Source organism: Orycteropus afer, unplaced genomic scaffold, assembly GCF_000298275.1.
Source record: "Orycteropus afer afer isolate SDZICR_OR568_19922 unplaced genomic scaffold, OryAfe1.0 scaffold00332, whole genome shotgun sequence".
Lineage (NCBI taxonomy): Eukaryota > Metazoa > Chordata > Mammalia > Tubulidentata > Orycteropodidae > Orycteropus > Orycteropus afer.
In genome coordinates, this window is record NW_006921919.1 from 1,325,589 (window position 1) to 1,349,206 (window position 23,618).

At 36.7% G+C, this 23,618-nt stretch overlaps 1 protein-coding gene across 1 annotated transcript in view; it reads left to right on the forward strand.

The window, feature by feature from the left end:
• Positions 1–23,618, forward strand: part of LOC103206850 (N-deacetylase and N-sulfotransferase 3) — a 376,548-nt gene that overhangs the window by 168,284 nt on the left and 184,646 nt on the right. The window contains exons 4-5 of the mRNA XM_007952367.2: positions 11,217–11,402; positions 14,759–14,887. Coding sequence (XP_007950558.1) covers positions 11,217–11,402; positions 14,759–14,887 — 315 coding nt within the window. The remainder of the gene's footprint in view (positions 1–11,216; positions 11,403–14,758; positions 14,888–23,618) is intronic.

The window sequence follows — 23,618 nt, forward strand, 5'->3', positions numbered from 1 at the left end:
AGCCAAAATATGATCTTGAATATATCCCTCCTGAATTTAGAGACTATCTAAAGAATAGGTTTGATGCATTGAACACCAACGACTGAAAACCAGAAGAATTGTGGGAAGATATCAAGAACATTATCCATGAGAAAGCAAGAGATCACTAAAAAGACAAGAAAGGAAGAGAAGACCAAAATGGATGACAGAAGAGACTCTGAAACTTGCCCTCGAGCGGACCCCATCAGACAACCATGTGATCTACTATCCCGGGAATGACCTAATATCAATGACCTAATATCAATTACTTTTTTTAGAAAGTAGCTATACTGTATATTAAATTTTTTTTTTAGATAAAATTGATAATGATAGGGCATCTTCTTCTAGGAGCATAAGAATTCTGAGTTATTTGGGGATGGAAGTGGTAGTGGAGAGATTCTTAGTTTTCCCTTGTTTTCTTATTAGTGTTTCAAAAAGAAACTGAATATATGAAGAAATGAAATAAAATGGCACTTGGTCTATACCAATAACCTTATTTACATTATACTTTCATCCACTACAACTCTGGGAGGTAATTAATTTTTTTACATCTATTTAGCAAATGAGGGAACTTTGGTTTGTTTAAGTGTCATAATCTGCCCAAGGTCCTAGGACCAATGAAGGGCATCACTGAGATTAAGCCCTAACTCCTAAATCTGCACTCTCCAGGATCCTATGCTCGCATCCATCCATGGGATTCCCTGGTCAATGCTGATAATTTCATTGGTATGTGTTTGGATATAGAATGAACAAGAGTCTTTTCTCACTATATAGTTAACGACAGACTAGGCTCTCTTTTTTAGAGCTACATACTTTGACAGTAATAAGGTCATACTTCTGTTTTATGAGTACTAATAGTGCCATTCTATTTCACAAGACCTCATTTTCAACACCTTTAATACCTTTGCCCAAAGACTTCTATAACTTTTGTTACTATATCTAAGTTCTGTGTTATCCGAACTGTGAAATGAAAATATATCCATGGTCCTCCTTCCTAGGATTTTTGGATCCATATGAATTCACCAGAATCACAAAGGTAGGGCTTTTTGTTTTGTTTTGTTTTGTTTTTTTCCTTAAAAAAAAAAAAAAGCTATTTTAAGTGTCTCAAGACTTCTAATAAGAATTGTATATTTCCTATTAAATATTTGCATAAACTAATTAGAATTTCAAGTTACCTTAACTATAAAATCAACCCAATGGGATTCTGCTAATGAGAGAAAAATGAATTTAATCATTATGTAATAAATGTAGTCTTTTTATTACTGGACAAAAATGTCCATCATAACATCCATTATAACTGAAAGAAAGAAAAAGAAAACCTTGAAAACCACAAATCTGTTTCTAAAATTTGCCTTACTTCCCCATTTTGATTCATTTCAGTTCTCTTTAATCAACATTTAATGTAACCTGCACTGTGCTGGTATTTCACCAAGTAGTAATTTTTATTATACTATTAGAGATACTAATTAGTATTCTTCTTCATTCTTCATCCAAATAGGTAATCGACTTTGTGATATAGTGTCCTGGGCTGGTAATAGAAAAATTAAGATATTGCCATCTTTTAGGTACTTTTATATCCTTAATTAAGACACTTTACTTCTCTGCACCTCAGTTTTTCTGACAATCTTCCAGGACAAGTTATGTAGAACATCTACGTTTATCTACTTAGACCGGCTTCAAGTTGGTAATTTTAAAGTTTATTTTATGAACATTTTTAATTTTACATTATAAACTATTTGTTATTTATTTACTCCACTTCTTAGGGCTTTTGATTTGCTTTTTTGTCATTTTACTTTATTGTTTGCTCTGATATTATATGTTGATGAGAAGTGAACCTGATTAAGTTGTATATTCTAGTTCTTTTTTAAAAAGAAATTAGGGTGATTTTTTTGTATCACATGATAAGGACAAAGAAACCTATTTTTGCCCCATTTCTCGAGGGAATAGAAAATAAAATGTACTTTGAACAAACTAAAATGTGACTCTCCATAGATTTTTTTTTTTTAACAAGTTCAATTCCAATTACTGGAATTGGTACAGTAAATGGATATGTTTATGGGTGGAGGGTCGACGAAAGAGGGGGAGGCCTTCAACGAGATGGATTGATACAGTGGCTGCGATGATGGGCTCGAGTATAGCAGGGATTGTGGGGCTGGTGCGGGATCGGGCAGTGTTTCGTTCTGCTGTGCATGGGGTCGCTATGAGTCGGAAACGACTCGACGGCACTTAACAACAACAACGATTAGATCAACTAGGGAATATTCTTGGAAGAAAGAGAAAAAGAGCTAACATCACCAAGGCTTATCCATCAAGGTAAGAGAATTGGAAGAATATGATGTTTAACAGAGTACAAAAGAGTTAATCAAATTTATTTAAATATGTCTGTCACATCTTTAGAGGTTATTATTTTCTTAAATGTATAAGAAGAAAATTATACATACTGGAGCTCTGGGGGTGTAGTGCCTAAGGCATTTGACTGTTAACCAGAATGGTGGTTCAAACGCACCAGCCATTCCTCAGAAGGAAGGTTAGGCAATCTACTTCTGTAGTGATACTGCCTCGGAAACCCAAGGAGGGGTGGCTATGAGTCAGCTCTGACTTGACGGCATATAACAACAAACAACAACAGTTTAAGATTATATTGATTAAATGTATTTTTGTGAACATTTATATTTAGCATTATATTTAATAAGAATGTATTATCACTTCTAAAACCACAAAGATTATGTCAAAGAATCCTAGAATTGTAAATCTGACCTTTGGTAGCTATTTATAAAACCTCTTTATTTCACCTTTGGAAAAGGTGAAAAATGAGATTCCTGTGCCAAGGTAGTTTGTATGAAGATATATATATATATATATATATATATATATATATATATATATGTTTCAATTTCAACCCATACTAGAAATACATCATTTATCACAGTAGCATTTTCTAATACTTAACAATCTCAGCACACAGTACCAAACCTTAATTCCCTAACCTACAGAAAAATCCTGATTTAGTTTCTTTTGTTCTGGGGAAGAAAGGAGTCAGCTTCCTTTGAAAAGTTGTTAGCTGCCGTCAACTCAGCCCCCAACCCATAGCGACCACTTGTAACATGGACTTAAACGCTGCCTGGTCATGTGGTAATCCATGATTGGTTGCATGTGAACCAACTTTACATATATTAGGGTATCTTGCCAACAGTCACTGCAGTTTATTACTTGACCCCAATACCTGCAGCTGCTGCAAGACTCCTTCTCCAGGTGCCAGAGGCCCTACGAGTCCTCATAAACTTTTTTTGTTTGTGGACAATCAGAGTTTCACTTTAGGAAAACAAATTGTTTTTATAAATTTTAAATTGCTTGTCATATACAAGGGAACATTTGCATAAGTTTATTTTCTTGATATAGTATTTGTACATGTGTGCATGTGTCAATTATGTTGAAACATTGAAATATCATTTTCCAAGCATGCACCTCCTGCTTGTATTTTCTGGAGAAATTTATTCTTTTCTATGGGAAATAATATCTAAGTAGCTATAGCTTTTCAGGAAGTCACTTTAAAAATCACTTTTTTTCCTAGGAACAACTCCAAAATATAGCATTATATGTCAAAGTATAGAAAATTCTATTATAAAGTAACATGCATTATAAATGTAAATTCTTAGTACTCTGAGATAGTTAACCAAAGTGTAAATGTCCATATACTGGGTAAATGGGACACTGTACCCAAAATGAGCTGCAAGAAAAAACATTTTAAAATATTTCAAAATTATGTTGTAATGAAGTTTTAGATATTTTTCCCCTATAAAGTGAAGAATATCTGTTTGAATTCCTATCATTGTGTGTTTTCTCTTATAAATTACATTATTCTGTATACTTGCTAATCTTGGGAATATAGAAATAAGCAAAGGGTCTTATAGTAATTAATGGATATTAAAAAGGTTCTTCTGTTTAAGAAGATTAAAATAGAGACAAATATTAAAACTAAAGTACCATAATGGATTTAATTTTGTCCCTCTAAAATATATGTCAACTTGGCTGGGTCATGATTCTCAATAGTTGGTTGTTACTGCTTTTGTTAGCTGCTGTAAGATTGGTTCCAATTCATAGTGGCCTTTTGTACAACAGAATGGGACACTGCCCAATCCAGAGCCATCCTCACAATCATTTCCATGCTTGAGCCCATCATCACAGCCACTGTATCAACCCATCTCATTGATGGTCTTCCCCTTTTCCACTGATATTCTACGTTATCAGGGAGCCGTGGTGACATAGTGCCTAAGGTGTTTGACTGCAAACCATAAGACTGGCAGTTCATATCCACCAGCCACTCCTTGGAAGGAAAATTGATGAATCTACTTCCATAGTGATACCTCCTAAGGTCGGGAGGGATGTCTCAGTGAGTTGGATCTGACTGGACAGCTGTGAGTGAGTGAGTGAGTGTCTACGTTATCAAGCATGATATCCTTCTCCAGAGCTGATCCCATCTGGCAACATGACCAAAGTAGGAGAGATGAAGTCTGGTCATTCTTGCTTCTAAGGAGCATTCTGGCTATATTTCCTCCAAGGCAGATTTGTTCATTCTTCCAGCAGTCCATGGTACACTCACTAACCTTTGTCAACAATACAATTCAAAGGCATCGATTTTTCTTCAGTCTTCCTTATTCATTGTACAGCTTTCATATGCATGTGAGGAGGTTGAAAATACCATGACTTGGGTAATATGCACCTTAGTCTTCAAAGTGACATCTATCTTGTTTAACACTTGAAAGAGATCTTTTGAAGCAGATTTGCAAAGTTCAATACATCATTTGATGTCTTAACTATTGGTTCCATGGACATTGATTGAGGATTCAAGTAAAATGATATCCTTGACAACTTCACTCTTTTCTCCATTTATTATGATGTTGCTTATTGGTCTAGTTGTGAGGATTTTTTGTTTTCTTTATGTTGATGTATAATCCGTACTGAAGGCTGTAATCTTTTATCTTCACCAGTAAGTGCTTCAAGTCTTGTTTATTGTCAGCTAGCAAGCTTGTGTCATCTGCATATTATAGGTTGTTAATGAGTCATCCTTCAATCCTGATGCTGCATTTATATAGTCCAGCTTCTTGTATTATTTACTCAGAAGACATATTGAGTTTGTTGTTGTTGTTGTTAAGTGCCGTCAAGTCGTTTCCCACTCATAGCGACCCCATGCACAGCAGAATGAAACACTGCCCGACCCCACGCCAGCCCCACAATCCCTGCTATACTTGAGCCCATCATCGCAGCCACCATGTCAATCCATCTCATTGAAGGCCTCCCCCTCTTTCGTCGACCCTCCACCCTACCAAGCATGACATCCTTCTCCAGGGAATGGTCCCTCCTTACAACATGACCAAAATAGGTGAGATGAAATCTGGCCATTCTTGCTTCCAAGGAGCATTCTGGCTGCACTTCCTCCAGGACAGATCTGTTAGTTCTTTTAGCAGTCCATGGTACTTTCAGCATTCTTCGCCAGCACCACAACTCAAAAGCATCAACTCTTCTTTGGTCTTCCTTATTCACTGTCCAGCTCTCACATGCCTACGAGGTGATTGGAAATATCATGGCTTGTGTCAGGTGCACCTTAGTCCTCAAGGAGATATCCTTGCTCCTCAGCACTTGATATAGTTCCTTCGAGTAAGTAAGGTAAAAGGATACAACTCTGATGCACAGCCTTCCTGATTTTAAACCATGTTGGGACAACAGCCTCCTGATCTATGTACAGGTTCCTAATGAGCACAGTTAAGTATTCTGGATTTCCCATTCTTTCCAATGTTATCCACAATTCACTATGACCTACAGAGTCAAAGCAACAGCTAACTCACTGCAAATACCTTTTTTTGACAGTATATGGAGGTTATACACTTAGACCTCACCAGAAGGAATATTCAGAATCAGATTGACTATATCTGCGGAAACAGGAAATGGAGAAGCTCAATATCTTCAGCCAAAACGAGGCCAGGACCTGACTGTGAAACAGATGATCAATTGTTCATATGCAAGTTCAAGCTTAAAGCTGAAGAAAATTAAAACAAGTCCACGAGAGCCAAAATATGACCTTGATTACATCACACCTGAATTTAGAGAACATCTGAAGAATAGATTTGATGCATTGAACACCAGTGATCAAAGACCAGACGAATTGTATGATGACATTTAGAGCATCCAACTTGAGGAAAGCAAAATGTCATTAAAAAGACAGAAAAAGAAGAAAAAAAAATGAGTGTCAGAAGAGACTGTGAAACTTGCTCTTGAACAGAGAGTAGCTAAAGCAGATGGAAGAAATGACAAGATAAAAAAGCCCAACAAAAGATTCCAAAGAGCAGCTCAAAAAGACAAATTATTATAAGGAAATGTGCAAAGACCTGGAATTAGAAAACCAAGAGGAAAGAGCATGCTTGGCATTTCTCAAGCTGAAAGAAGTGAAGAAAATGTCAAGCCTCGAGTTACAATACTAAAGGACTCTATAGGCAAAATATTGAGTTATGCAGGAAGCATCAAAAGAAGAGGGAAGGAATACACAGAGTCACTGTACAAAGAATAATTGGTCAATGTTCAACTATTTCAGGAGATGGATTATGATCAAGAACTAATGGTATTGAAAGAAGAAGTCAAAGCAGCACTGGAGGAACTGATGAAAAACAAGGCTTCAGGAATTGATGGAATACCCATTGAGATGTTTCAACACACGGATGCCACACTGGAAGCACTTACTTATCTGTGCCAAATAATTTGGAAGACAGCTGCCTGGACAATTGACTGGAAGAGATCCATAGTTGTACCCATTCCAAAGAAAGGTGATCCAACAGAATATGGAAATTATCAAATAATATCATTAATATCACACACAAGCAAACTCTTACTAAAGATAATTCAGAAATGGTTGCAGCAATATATTGACAGGGAGCTTCCCAAAATGCTAGCTGGATTCAGATGAAGGTGTGAAATGAGGGATATCATTGCTGATGTCAAATATATCTTGGCTAAAAGCAAAGAATACCAGAAAGATGTTTACTTCTTTTTTATTGGCTATTCAAAAGCATTCAGCTGTGTGGATCATAACAAATTATGGATAGCATTGTGAAGAATGGTGATTCCAGAGCACTTAATTGTGCTCATGAGGAACCTGTATATAGACCAGGAGGCTGCTGCACAAACAGATACTACTGCATGATTCAAAATCAGGGTGTGCATCAGGGTTGTATCCTTTCACCATACTTACTCAATCTGTATGCTGAGCAAATAATCTGAGAAGCTAGACTACAAAAAGAAGAATGTGGCATCAGGATTGGAGAAAGAACCATTAACAACCTGTAATACGCAGATGACACACCCTTGCTTGCTGAAAGTGAAGATGACTTGAGGCACTTACTGTTGAAGTGCAAAAACTACAGTCTTCACTATGGATTATACCTCAACATAAAGAAAATAAACATCCTCACAACTGGACCAATAAACTGTATCATGATATATGGAGAAAAGATTGAAGTTGTCTGGGATTTCATTTTACTTGGATCCAGAATCATTACCCATGGAAGCAGCAGTCAGGAAATCTGGCGTAGTATTGCGTTGGGGAAATCTGCTGCAAAAGACCTCTTTAGAGAGTTGAAGAGCAATGATGTCACTCTGAAGTCTAAGGTGCACCTAACCCAAGCCATGGTATTTTCAATTGGCTCATATGCATGATAATGGTGTACAATGAATAAGGAAGACTGAAAAAGAGTTGATACTTTTGAATTGTGGTGTTGGTGAATACTGAAACTACCTCGAACTGCCAGAAGAACAAACAAATCTGTCCTGGAAGAAGTACACCGAGAGTGCTCCTTGGAAGTGCAAGTGGCCAGAATTCATCTTACCCACTTTGGTCATGCTGTCAGAAGGGACCAGTCCCTGGAGAAGGATATCATGCTTGGTAAAGTGGAGGGTCAGCAAAAAAAGGGAAGACCCTAAATGAGATGGATTGACACAGTAGCTAAAGTATAGCAAAGATTGTGAGGATGGTGCAGGACCAGGCAGTGATTTGTTCTGTTTTATATAGAGTCACTATGAGTTGGACCCGACTCAACATCACCTAATAACAATGAAACACAGTCGACTGCCTTTGTTTAGTCATGAAAACACTGGTAAATATTTTTCTGGTATTCTTTGCATTCCGCCAAGATCCATCTAACATAAACAGTAATATGTGTTGTTCTACTTCATCTTCTGAATCAGAGTTGAATATTTGGAAGTTCCCTGTCAAAATACTGCTGCAACCATTTTTGTATTATCTTCAACAAAATTTTCTTGCGTGTGATATTAATGATATGGTTCAATAACTTCCATCTTCTATTGGATCACCTTTCTTTGGGATGTGTACAAATATGGTTCTCTTCCAGTCAGTTGGCCATGTAGCTGTCTTCCAGATTTCTTGGGATAAGAAAGGAGTCCCTCCAGTGCTCCATCTGGTTGTTGAAAAATCTCATTGTGTATTCTGTTACTTTCTAGAACCTTGTTTTGTTTTTGTTTTTGTTTTTGTTTTACCAATTCCTTCGGTGTAGCATGGTCTTCTTTCCTTAGTACCATCAATTGTTGATCATATGTTACCTCCTGAAATGTTTGAACATAGACCAAGTCTTTTATGTACAGTGATTCTGTGTGTTTCTTCCAGTTCTTTTGATGCTTCTTGCATCATTCAGTATTTTTCCTATAGAATAATTCATTATGGCAACTTGAGGGTTGAATCAATTTTTTAGTTATTTCACAGAACTAAAGACACAGCTGACTGTATACATACATCTATTGATATACTTTTTGCAAATTTGGGAGGTATTTGAATTTTATAATGTAGTTAGTTTCTAATACTGTGAATTTTATCCTTGCTGCTTCCCGTACTCTTCTAAAAATGTTTTTTCTTTCAACTTCTGTGATTAAATTTCATTTTCTTTCATCTGATCCATTATCACTACACCCCTATTCTAAAACCACTTTAGATGAATGTTTCACTGAGCTTTTCCAGCAAAAATCATGTGTTTCTTCATGATCTGTAATTGGGGGCAGGGGCGGGGGGCCTGCTTTATTTGAGTTTTTAAAGACAGTTAAAACAAATGAGATATTTCAATTCTATTTTTATTGGAGTTCTAAGTGATAGAATAATTGCACATTTATGCTAGTTTCCACAAAATATGCGAGTAAAATGAAGAAAATCAAGCTTTTCCTCTCACCCATCAGAAACACAGGCATGGTCCATCTACCTCTAATGCCATCTATTCTCTTTCTCACAGCAGCAATATGATGGCTACCATGTCTAGAATCTTTAACTACAGCTGGCTGATCTGAGATTTGAATAGTGAACCATTTACAAGAGGAAAAGGACATTTCAATTTGGGGGACAATATATACAGTGTATAACAACCATAAGAGGAAAATTATCAAAAATGCAGTGGAAACTAATAGGAGCTAAGGCTATGTGGAGTCTTAAAAGGTAGTTAAGTAATAGCAAACCATTTGCAACCTTATTTCCTTCTGTGTTCAAATGCTTCATATACTTCCTTCCTCTCCAATTATTATTTATGTTGAAAAATAAAGCTAGCCATACTTCTTCCGTTTTTTCCATATGAATTTGTAGAATATTTCTACAGTCCAATCCATTTAGCAGCCTAATTCTATGGCTGTCTGCATGTGAAATTGTTCTTTGGCATGAATAAAAGCAATGACTAATTCAAAGAAAGCTATTTGAGTGGAAGTTTGGGACTATAAAGCAACTGAAAAATACAGACTGAAAAATTTAAAAGCATTCAGAAGAAAAATGCATGTCAACTACTGAAGCCATGGGTGTTCTTTTTACAAAAGAAACATTCCATCTTTTATGTCTGTACTATTTTCCTGTGTTCCAAAGAGACTCTTTCAGGACCATCTCAAATGGAGAACACTCACAATTATGCAGACTTGTCCCAACCCCTCTCCAAAAAAAAAAAAAAAAAAAAAAACACCCCAGTTATTATATAAATTTATTTTTGGAATTCACAGAACAATCTGAATAGAAGAAGCACCATGATACATTACTAGTTATTTCATAAGTACAGTATGAATATGTGTGTAATTTTGAATTTTTTTTCAAGTTAAGTCATTTTATATATAAAGCTTTACTTCGAATTAACTAAAATTCATATTCGGCACTTTCAATACCTCCTATTGCTCTATACAATTTACCATATCCTCCAGTCGAAAGTGTGTGCTTCTCCTCAAGCAGGGAACATTGTCTATTACTAGCCCACACACTGAGGGGCCAACAGAAATTTGATGAACGTGATGAAAACTGGGCAGCAGGCAAAAGAAAATTTTGTCAGCAGGATCTAGTGAACTTGAAATATGTTCTATCCTACTTACAAATGCTGGTTTTATTTTGTGAAGAGCACTGAGTGTTTGTAGCAAGTGCCTGTCACTAAACTTGTTGAAATTATGAGCAGTGGAAGGACTAGGTGTCTGCTATAACAGTAGTGCTGTTATAACAGAAATATCACAAGTGAGTGGCTTTAACAAACAAATTTATTTTCTCACAGTTTAGGAGACTAAAAGTCCAAATTTAGGGCACTGGCTCTAGAAGGTTTTCTTTCTCTTTTGGCTCTGGGAGAAGGTCCCTATCTCTTTTCAGCTTCTATTTCTTGGTTCTTTGGAGATCTCATGTGGTGTGTCATATATCTTCCCCCATCTGTACTGCTTACTTGATTGCTTGCTCAATCTGCTCTTTTATAACTCAAAAGAGATTGACTTTAGATGTACCCTGTACTAACACTGCCTTGTTAATGTAACAAAGAATACCCATACCCAAATGAGATTATAAGCACAGGTGGACCGTTAGAATTTACAACACATATTTTTTTTTTGGGGGGGGGGATAAAATTCAATCCATAACTATTGCTACAGCAAGGATGTACTAAATGGAGTCTCTTTCAGTAGCTCATTAAAATCACTAGAACTCACTATCTCTAAAATATGAATGTATCATTATTAAGATTTGTAGGATGGTTACCAGGCTTCATGAAGAGTCTAGAAGTGTTAATATTTATGACTTTAATTTTACTCTTCATTTGAGAATATGGATTTAAACAAATGAATTTATAGTACATTTGAAAATCCTGGAGTGAAAATAAGATTAAGATGAATCTTCACATCTCTAACTAACATTTGCTTGATCTTAGGAGCACGGCATTCCTACCGACCTGGGCTATGCAGTTGCCCCCCACCATTCGGGTGTCTATCCTGTGCATGTTCAGCTTTATGAGGCCTGGAAGAAGGTTTGGAATATTAAAATCACCAGCACAGAAGAGTATCCACATCTAAAACCAGCTCGATACCGGAGGGGCTTCATCCACAAAAACATCATGGTGAGCTTCCTCCATTATGCCTAGGGTACAACTAATTCTGTCAGATTTACATTTCTCCTTTGAAGCAAGAATAAAAGAAAAGACCAAAATATTAAAAGCCTAACTGTATGAAAAGCCACATGCTGCAGAAAGCATATTTGTCATATAAAAGCAAAGGCTGTTTTAATTAAGACACTTCTTCGCAATTCTTTAAAAATAACTAAAATGGCTTTGACACTACTGCTATTAAGGAGGCACTGATGTTAAAATACTGAGGAAACATTACAGATAATTTGAAGATAATATTTGGAAGCCATCATTTCTTTAAGGACATATTTAATACATAAAACTAACACCAATTTTGTACATATTAACCATGCTGCCCTTTTACAAACCAAACTTTGTATTGCTCTTTACATGTCAGGCTAAGAATATCCAAATATTTACAGCAAGAAGCCACATATGAAGTCCTGCATAATTTCTAACAGATTATAACAGAGTAGCTATTTTGAATATACTTTACATCCTCACAACTGGACTAATAAGCAACATCAAGATAAATGGGGAAAATATTGTTGTCAAAGATTTAATTTTGCTTGGATCCAAAGTCAACTTCCATGGAAGCAGCAGTCAAGAAATCAATTGACATAAAGTGTTAAAAAGCAGAGATATTACCTTGAGGACTAAGATGTTCCTGACTAAAACCATCGTATTTTCAATTGCCTCATATGCATGAGAAACCTGGACAATGAATCAGGAAGAATTGATGCCTTTGAGTTATGGTGTTGGTGAAGAATACTGAATATACCTTGGACAACCAGAAGAATGATACTTTGTCTTACATAGTTTGGACAATTTCTCAGGAGGGACCAGTCCCTGGAGAAGGACACCATGCTTGATAAAGTAGAGGGTCAGTGAAAAAGAAGAAGACCGTCAACTAAATGGATTGACACCATGGCTGCAACAATGGGTTCACATATAGCAATGATTGTGCGGGTGACACAGGACTGGGAAATGTTTTCTTCTATTTTTATGGAGTCACAACAGCCTCCACAGCACCCAGCAATAACAACAATATAGAGTAGAAATAAGAAGCAATGTCAATTAAATCATTTGTATCCATTGTCTAATTCTCTCCAAAGACTCTGTTTTGTTTGTGTTGTTATTGTTTTGCCACTGCTAACAAATATGTATCGCCTCAACATTTTACTTACAGAGTTATCACCTAATATTTCATAAGGCTTTGCAAAGTAGGTAGTTAAATCCTAATGTTTTCTCAAATCAGAAAAGTCCAAGGAAGGTATTGGTAACATTAGGAATGTGCTTCCTGAGTTAGATTCAGACACTGGGGAGACCACACAGAAGAACATTATGATGAGACACTATAACTCTCTGTCAAACTAATGTGTTTGAACAGATGTCTACCTTCCAGAATTAGGTGTAATTGATTTCTTTTCAGATAGTTTTACAATATCTGCAAAAATTAGAGTGGATAATGACATTTAATTTGGATCACCTCCCATCTTGACTTTCCCCTCAATAAAAACTGTTATGAATGCTAAATGGGGACATCACAGCCACATGGTATCCCAGTCTGCCCTTCTTCTCTTGAAAATGAACTCACTGTGCCTTAAGCTGCCAGCTTTCTGGCCAGAGAGAGGTTAGGAGACTTGGGCTGTGCTATCATTTATAAGCATTCTGTACTCTCCTGTCATTTTAACCTCATAAGCTGTCTTTGTAGAAGTAAACTTAAATTTATAAGGACTTTAATCAATGTTCTTCTCTTTTGTTCTGTTTCTATATCTACTGCCAGGAAACTTGCTTGTATTGGTCCCATGAGATGCGTTCATTTTCAGTTTTACCTGAAAACATACTTTACCTGTATTAAAATGCATGAATCTTACAGGTAATAAAGACTTTAATAGATTTCCTGTTTTCATGGAACTGTCCCTGTGGTTCCACTTTTGTAGCAATCCAGGGACCCTGTATATTTGTTTTGTGGGCTCTTGGATGAAAATTCCTAAGTAGGAAATGTTCAACAGGCAGTTGATTATGCAGGAAAACAGAGAGAGGAAAAAAAAAAAAAAAAGACACACTGCCATCGAATCAATTCTGACATAACAACCCTATAGTACAGAATAGAACTTCCCCATAGGATTTCCAAGGTTGTAAATGTTTACGGAAGCAGACTGCCTCAACTTTCTCCCACAAAGAGGCTGGAGAGTTTGAACTGCTGATCTTTTGGTTAGCAGCCAAATGCTTTAAACACTACACCACTAGACCTTTTAGAAAGAGAGAGAAGACAAGGCTATTGGCATTCCCTTATAGAGATGCAAACAGAGATTTCAAAAACCAACAATCCTGGGTGGCTCAAATGGTTAACTGGTTCACTGCTAAGTAAAAGGTGGGAGGTTCAAGTCCACCCAGAGGCACATCGGAAAAAATGACCTGACAATCTACTTTCAAAGAATCAGCCATTAAAAACCTTATGGAGCACAGTTCTACTCAGACGACACACAAGAGGTCACAATGAGCCAAAATCAACTCATAGTGAACTGGTTACGGAGAGACTACAAAGGAAACAGGAGCCGGGAACTGAGTAATGAACCTTACATCATGTCCGTTATCTTGTTGAATGGGATGCATGAGAAAAACATTTAGTTATTGATTGATGATCCATTCACAAATCAAACTCAAAAAGAAGATCTTTTACTAACTGAGCTTTTACTATTTTTTGATGTACATTTGTGACACGTTTTTAAAAATTACTAACCAAATGCATAATTTCTCTCATAATTGTGGAGCTGGCAATCTTCAAACTTAGAATTTGGGTCACCAACTATAGCCTGCCAGTCTTTCAGAGAAGATACTGTGATTTGTGTCTCAAATATTTTTTCTAATTAAAAATATCATTTTCTAAAAGCATATTACTAATTGATTAATTTCTAATACATGTGTAGAATCTGACAAAAAGTAATATTATTATTATTAAAATTTTCACCATCTAGAATTACAAGGTAGCACAGATAATTTAAACATTTTTAAACTCTCATTTTATTTCTTCTCTGTTTTCTAATTGCTTAAGAAACTTGAATTTACTAGGCTTCATAATAGAAGAACTTTGAGATTTAAAATAGATAAGTGACTAAAATAATCCCAAGCCTATCTTATTTTTAAAATATTTCTTCAACTTTCCTCAATATTCCATCTGTACTGATGTCATCCTTGCTTTCGCAGAGTGTGAAGGATTTTCTGAGCCTTATTTAGAGTTAAATAATGATACTAGCTTATATATCATTTTCTATGAGAACAAAGCTCAAATTCAATGATTTAAATGGTGATAGAAACTTCTTCCTTATTTATTCACTTTTACTCAGGTTCTCCCAAGACAAACCTGTGGGCTTTTCACTCACACGATTTTCTACAAAGAATATCCAGGAGGTCCTAAAGAGCTGGACAAGAGTATCCAAGGAGGTGAACTTTTCTTCACTGTGGTTCTCAATCCAGTAAGTACTTTTTATTATTCTCCAAATAAACAATAAAAAGTAACAGGATGGATGAAAATTACCCTAAGAAAGAAACCAGTGATCAGGTTTGATCAAATCAATATGATATTCTGGCTCTAAAACAGTTCTTGTTAGGTGCCGTCAAGTTGTATTCGACGCATAGTGACCCTATACACAGCAGAACAAAACACCGCCCAGTCCCGTGCCAGCTCTGTGATCCCTGCTATACTTGACCCCTTTGCCGCAGCTACTTGTCAATCCATCTTGTTGAGGGCCTTCCCCTCTTTTGCCGACCCTCCACCTTACCAAGCATGACATCCTTCTCCAGGGAATGATCCCCTCTGATAACAAAGTAAGTGATCAAAGTAGGTGAGACGAAGAATGGCCAGACTAAAAATGTAGTAAAAACCAAATGTAACCACATCTAGAAATGGGGCAAAACCTGTTGTACAAGTACCAGTAACCAGAGCAATTTGATGCAGAGCCAGGAAAACACTCCAACAGATACTTCTGCACATTGAAAATTGCTCAGAATTCAGAGATTCTTGCTTCTTTGGGGAGTAAGGTTTTTCACCTTTGAAACACTCCTATTTCCAATTTTTTCATTTAGGTGACCATTATCACTAATATTCCTTTTCTTCCTATTAAAAAGTATATGTAAAGTAGGAGAGGAATAAGTTAAGCAAATATGGTCATTGTCCCTGTATTCATGTTAAATCTTATCTTACTCTATACCAAGCTGAAGAAGAGCAGCCCAATTTAATGAGCTACTGCTCTTCCCTCTGGAATGGGAATTCCAGAACACATAAGTGTTCTCATGGGGAACCCATACGTAGACCAGCAGGCTGTCATTCAAACAGAACAAGAGGATACTGAATGGTTTAAAATCAGGAGGGGAGTGTGTCAAGACTGTATCCTTTCACCATACTTATTCAGTCTGTATGCTGACCAAATAATCCAAGAAGCTGGACTATATGAAGAAACACATGGCATCAGGATTGGAGGAAGACTCATTAACAACCTGCGATATGCAGACAACCACAACTTTGCTTGCTGAAAGTGAGGATGACTTGAAGCACTTACTGATGAAGATTAAAGTCTACAGTCTGCAGTATGGATTGCATCTCAACGTAAAGAAAATGAAAATCCTCACAACTGAACTAATAAGCAGCATCATGATAAATGGATAAAAGATTAAAGTTGTCAAACATTTCATATTACTTGGTTCCATAATGGAAGCAGCAGTCAAGAAATCAGATGACATATTGCACTGGGAAAATCTGCTGCAAAAGATCTGTTTAAAATGCTGAAAAGCAAAGATACCTCTTTGAAGACTAAGGTATAACTAACCCAAGCCATGGTATTTTCAATTGCCTTGTATGCTGGACAGTGAATAAGGAAGACAAAAGATGAGCTGATGCTCTTGAGTTGTGGTGTTGGTGAAGAATGCTGAAAGTACCTAAGACTGCCAGAAGAACTAACAACTCTGTCCTGGAAGAAGTGCAACCAGAATGCTCCTGGGAAGCGAGAATGGCCAGACTTGGTCTCATCTACTTTGGTCATGTTGTCAGAAGGGACCATTTCCTGGAGAAGAATATTATGCTTGGTAAAGCGCACAGTCAGCAAAGAAGGGGAAAGCCCTCAACAAGATGGACTGACACAGCATTTGCAACAATGGGCTCAGGTATAGTAAGGACTGTGAGGCTGGCACTGGACCAGGCAGTGTTTTGTTCTGTTGTACATAGGGTCAGAGCCAACTTGATGGCACCTAATAACAACAGCACCTCTTCCCCCTTTACTTCTTAGTATTTTTGTGCTTGTGGTTGGCTTACAAAGACTCGTTTACAGATTTTTCTTCTTGAGACAAGAATTATGAAATTGTTTGGAGAAAGACCATTGGCACACAACAACAACAACAACATGGAGAAAGAAGAACTAATTGAAGTAAGCCATATAAGGAAAAGAAATGATTTTATTTCCCTTTGGAAAATCTGTAACATAAAAAAAGAAAACTAAGTTTATTTATCAGGAGATATATGGATTTTTGCCCCTGGCATTAGCAAGATTCAAAATGAAAATATGTAATTATCTGTAAATGTGGAAAATAAATTCTATCAGTGTAAAAGGTGAATAAGATAGAGATAAACAGCATAAAATTTGAAAGACTCCTCTCTTGACCTTAATTTACAGGTCTTGCAGATAAAATTGCAGGTATTTTTCATAATTCTCCTTGTATTCACCAACTATATCTATTTTTAATTCCTAGAAAATAAGATACAACTAAAAGTAACTCATCTTTGGGCAAAATCTGAATGTTTATCCAAAACTCGGATAATTTGGGATAGTGTGGCATTTAGCCTTTTGGAAGTTTCTAAATCTTCAAACCACAGAAATTATAAATGTCTGATGTATACATGAGAAATAATATGAATCTCCTAACACAGCTATTCTATACAAATGGAAATATCCTTTGAATCATCTCATAAAGCTTTCTGTTTCTTCTCAATTCATTCATCAAAGCACAGCTAAAAGAATTAAACCTATTCCTGTTTATTAACTGAAGAACTCAGTTGAAATGCTAACATTTTCTCCGATAATTTTAAGAACCTTTAATTGTTAACTTGAAATTCTGATATTTATATTTCCTTTCATCATAGAGCAATAGGACTATGAACAGTTAACCATGAATTTGATCCTTTTAATCAGTGGTTGGTTTGGTACTTATAATAACATTCAGAACTTTCTAGACCAAATGAGTTTCATTTAATATAGAAGAAATTAAAGATTAGACCATTCATGTAGACTGGATTTATATTAAGAATTTCACCAACTTTGTAATAAAAATATTATAGTTTTCACTAATTAAAAACCAAATTACTTTCTAAAATAAAACATAAAAACTTGTTAAAACTTGGGTGGATCTTGGACATCAATTTGGACTGAACTGAGGAAAGTCTTCAACCGTTTAGCAGGTCTCACTATTTTCAAGCCTTTAATAATATTTGGAATTGTGTTTTTCTTAATGAGGAGATCCACAGGAAACAAGAAATACAGAGAACAAAAACTTTCCCACAAAACCCATTTTTTCCTGATTCGGAGCACCATCGATAGCCATTTACTTCAGAATAAACACTGGGATTCAAATCGTCTCTGACATGAGATAGGCAAGGAGTCCAAGCCTAGCTTCATCTGGCATGGCTTCTCAAGGTTTTGGAAGCAATCACTGCTGCCTAGGGACATGTGGCTAAGAAACCCCAGTATAGGGTCAGTGGAGTAGTGTTATCATAAAGTTATGCTGTTGTGCTGCCCTGCATAACAGAATGAGAAGAAGTGACATGCTTCCCATGTATTCTCTATGACAAAATTAAAAGTTTGGATAACGCTTTATGAAAATTAAGAAAGGATCAGGTACAGTAGGACATAATAGAGATTTAGCAGATGCCACTGTTTTTTAGGTCAGAATAAGAAAGAAAACCTTGGAACCAAAGTATGTTTTAGATGTAGGGGATATATAAATTTTAATTATAGTGGATTTGAAAGATAACCATTGTATGCTTACATAATACCTTAGGACTCGATTAAAAATGCCATTTTCTGCGAATACAGACCAACTGAGGTGGTAGTATCCTACAAAAGTTAGATGTGTATTGGAGTGCTTTGGAGGCACTTCAAATCCATTGAAGATGAAAATGAAAATATAAGCATGGCTTTAATTAATGATGTTTTACAATTTTCTTTCCATGTATCAACATAATTCCACAAATAGTACAGTAACTTTTACCAATACTGTGGTGACGGGCAGCTGCAATTAGGAGCCTTTCAGAGTTAAACACAAGACGATTAAAGACTCTTTGGATGAAGGAACTCCCTGATCTGTAGTATTCTACTCTTACCCAATTCAGTATGTTTTCATAGCTAAAGAAAGAAAATTCAATCAAGTGAATTCAGTACAGGTAAAGAGTTAGAAAGGTAAATGCTGATAGCGTGTTAGGGGAGGGAGAACCTTGGTCAGATCAGAATGATTATTTCCAATGTCATAGCCTGGTAAACTCTGATGTGTGTTGGATTCAAGGGTTTTGATCAGTAGCTTTAAGGTCCAGATCCACTGGGAGATGGGTCCATCAGTCTATCTGACCTGGGATCATTAAGAATTCAGTTCTTCTTTGAGTGAAGGGAAGGGAAATATACCAAATGTGAGTGATTAGCATGGTCACAGTGAGGAAGAAGAAGACATGGAGAGGTGCATGGGAGGTACAGACAGCAAAGATGAACCCTTTTGCATATACAGTGATGAGTTTTCAGTGATGGCAAGCATTGACATATGGGTGGATGGATGGGTGGACAGGTTGAATGATCTGGTGTGTCTAGGCAGGGGCTAATGTACCCATGACCATAGATGCAGTTAGCAGATGATGTTTGTACAAGTGTATTTGTAAGTGCTGTGAGAATGTCAGGGTGGATAGTGGAGCTGACAAGGGATGGGGTTGTGGTGACTTTTTGGCCACAGCCAGATACCTGGAGGAAGCAAGTAGTTGGACTTGTGGGTTTGAGACCATGGTTGCAGGGGACATCAAGCTCAATTGGCATAACATACTACATAAAAACATTGTTCTATGTCCTACTTTGGTGAGTAGTGACTGGGGTCTTAAAAGATTACAAGTGGCCATCTAGATGCAATGATGAGTTTTTCCTCATCCAGAGCAATGAAGAATGAAGAAAGCCAAAGATGCATGGAAACAATTAGTCCAAAGGACTGACAGACCATGCGATCCTCAGCCTATTTGAACATGAGACCAGAAGGACTAACCGGTGCCCAGCTACCAGTCAACCACTAAGAGGGGTATTGTTGCAGGAGATCCTGAATAGAGTTGGAGAACAATGTGAAACAAAACTCAAAACCATAAAAAAGAAAAGAAAAAGACCAAGTTTGCTGGTTTGATAGACCCAGGTGAGTCCACTGGCCCTTAGCTACCTTTCAGGTCTGGAATTGAACTCACTGCTGTGGCTTCCAGCCAAATAATAGATCGGCATATGGACTGAACATTTATATCAAGTAGATACACTACTTGGAGCGATCAATCATGGGAGAACAGAAATGTGGTGTTTGCACAGGGAGACAGCTCAAGGGGCAGGAGTGCATGGGAGGGAGGAAAACAAGGAAGAGGTAACTACAAGGAGGAACTGGGAAGAGAGCTTTACATTGTGGGAAACTGTAGTTAATGTCATGAGACAAAATATGTATGAACTCCTGTATGGAAAATGAATTTGCTCTGTGACAAATAAAAATAACAATAAAAATTTAAGACAAGAAAAAAAAATTCAGTTCTAATTCTTCTTTTTCAAATTCTAAACTCACTGATTATGAATTGCTTCTATATAGATGCTACTAGAAGAAAATAGTATATTGATCATAAAAAATTTTTACTAGATGAGACAATAATTTGCAAACATATTTACCAATTTTTCTTCAGTTAACACAAAAACAATAAATGCAGTGCACTGCTGTCGAGTCAGATCCGACTCGTAGTGATGCCTTTTTGGGTTTCTGAGGCAATATCACTACAGAAGTAGATTGCCCAACCTTCCTTTCAGGTCAGTTAATGAATAATGGATATATAACCTTCATCACTTGTCTGTCAGTTTGTCGTACAGTGGTGGCTTGTGTATTGCTGTGAGGCTAGAGAGTATACCACCAGTATTTCAAATACAAGCAGGGTCACCATGGTGGGCAGGTTTCAGCAGAGCTTCCAGACAAAGACACAGACTTGGAAGAAGGCAGGGGCCATCCACTTCTCAAAGAATTGGCCAGTGAAAACATTATGAACAGCAGTGAAACACTGTCTGATATAGTACTAGAAAACTTTAGAATAGCCCTGAGACATTGTCTGATACAGTGCCGGAAGATGAGCCACTCAGGTCAGGAGGGTCTAAAAATACAACTGATGAAGAGCTGCCTCCTCAAAGTAGACTTGACCTTAATGATGTGGATGGAGTAAAGCTTTCAGGACCTCCATTTGCTGATGTGGCATGATTCAAAATGGGAAAAAACAGCTGCAAAATCCATTAATAACTGGAACATGGAATGTATGAAGTTTGAATGTAGGAAAATTAGAAGTTGTCAAAAATGAAATGGAACACATAAAGATCAGTATCATAGCCATTACTGAGCTGAAATGGACTGGTTTGGGCCATTTTGAACCAGACAAACATGTGATCTACTATGCCAGGAATGACAAGTTGAAGAGGAATGACATTCCATTCATTGTCAAAAAGAATATTTCCAGAGCTGTCCTGAAGTACAGTGCTATCAATGACAGGATAATATCCAAATCCCTACAAGGAAGACCAGTTAATATTACTCAAATTTACACATGAACCACTAAAGCCAAAGACAAGGGAATTTAAGATTTTTGCCAACTTCTGCACTTTGAAATTGACAACCATGTAGTCACGGTGTATTATTAATTATTAATGATGATTGGAATAGGAAAATTGGAAATAAAGAAGAAACACTAGTAGTGAGAAAATATGCCCTTGGTGATAGACGTGACACTGGAGATAACATGATAGAATTTTGCAACACCACTTACTTATTCATGCAAATACCTTTTTTCAACAACATAAATGATGGTAACACATGTAGACCTTTCCAGATAGAACACACAGTAATCAAATCAACTGCATTGTGGAAATAGACAATGGAGAAGCTCAGTATCTCCAGCCAAAACAAGGCCAGGCTCTGACTGTGGAACAGACCATCAGTTGCTCATAGACAAGTTCAAGTCAAAGCTGAAGAAAATTAAACAAGCCTAAAAGAGCCAAATTATGACTTGATTATATCCCACTTGAATTTAGAGATCATCTCAAGAATAGATTTGATGCATTGAACACCAGTGACTGCAAATCAGATGAATTGTGGCATGGCATCAAGAACATCATACGGGAAGAAAGCAAATGGCCATTAAAAAGACAGGACAGGAAAAAAAGACTAATATAGATGTGAAAAGAGACTCTGAAACTTGCTTTTGAACAGAGAGTAGCTAAAGCAAATGAAAGAAATGACAAGAAAAAGAGTTGAACAGAATACTTCAAAGAGCAGCACAGGAAGACAAAAGTCAATTATTAGAATGAAATGTGCAAAAATCTGGAGTTAGAAAACCAAAGCGCAAGAACAACCTTGGCATTTCTTACGATCAAAGAACGGAAGGAAAATTCAACTCTCTAGTTGCAATACTGAAAGATTTTATGGGCAAAATATTGAATGATGCAGGAAGCATCAAAAGAAGATGGCAAGAATATACAGAGTCACTGTACAAAAAAGAATTGGTAGGTGTTCATTTATTTTATGAGGTAGCTTATGATCAAGATCCAACAGTACTGAAGGAAGAAGTCGAAGCTGCACTGAAGGAATTGGTGAAAAACAAGTCTCCAGGAACTGACAGAATACCCACTGAGATAGTTCAACAAACGGAAACTGCACTAGAGGACCTTACTCATCTATGCCAAGAAATTTGGAAGACAGCTACCTGGGCAGCTGAGCAGAAGAGATCCATATTTGTACCCATTCAAAAAAAAAAAAAAGGAGATCCCAAGAATGTGGAAATTATCAAACAATATCATTAGTATCACATGCAAGTAAAATTTTGCTAATCATAAGTCAAAAATGGTTGCAGCAGTATATTGATAGGGAACTTCCAGAAGTGCAAGCTGAATTCAGAAGAGGACGTGGAACGAGACATACCATTGCTGATGTCAGATGGATCTTGGCTGAAAGCAAAGAATACAAGATGTTTACTTTTATTGACTATGCAAAAGAATTTGACTGTGTGGATCATAAAAAATTATGGATGATACTGAAAAGAATATCCAGAGCATTTAATTGTGCCCATGAGGAACTTGTACATAGACCAGGAGACTGTCGTTAGAACAGAACAAGGGGATATGATACTGCATAGTTTAAAATCTGGAAGGGTGTGCATCAGAGTTGTATGCTTTTACCATACTTATTCAATCTGTATGCTAAGCAGATAATCCAAGAAGCTAGATTATAAGAACATGACATCAGTATTGGAGAGTGAACCATTAACAACCTGCAATATGCAGATGACACAGCCTTGCTTGCTGAAAATGAAGATGACTTTAAGCACTTACTGATGAAGATTAAAGGCTGCAGTATGCAGATGGATTATACCCCAACATAAAGAAAATGAAAATCCTCACAACTGGACCAGAAAGCAACATTATGATAAATGGAGAAAAGTTTGAAGTTATGAAACATTTTTTATTACTTGGACCCACAATCAAGACCAGTGGAAGCAGCAGTCAAGACATCAGACAATGTATTGCACTGGGAAAATCTGCTGCAAAGGACCTCTAAACTGCAAAAGAGCAAAGATGTCTCATTGCACAAAGGTGTGCCTAACCCAAGCCAGTAAACCCAGCCTTACTCATATGGAAAAGAGAAAGCTTTCAAGACCTTCATTTGCTGATGTGGCACCACTCAAATTGAATAGAAACAGATGCAAACATCCATTAATAATTGGAACGTGGAATGTACGAAATATGAATCTAGGAAAAGTAGAAGTTGTCAAAAATGAAAAGGAACGCATAAAGAGCAATATCTTAGGCACTAGTGAGCTGAAATCGTTCGGTTTGGGCCATTTTGAATCAGACAACCATATGATCTACTATGCCGGGAATGATAAATTGAAGAGGAATGGTGTGGCATTCA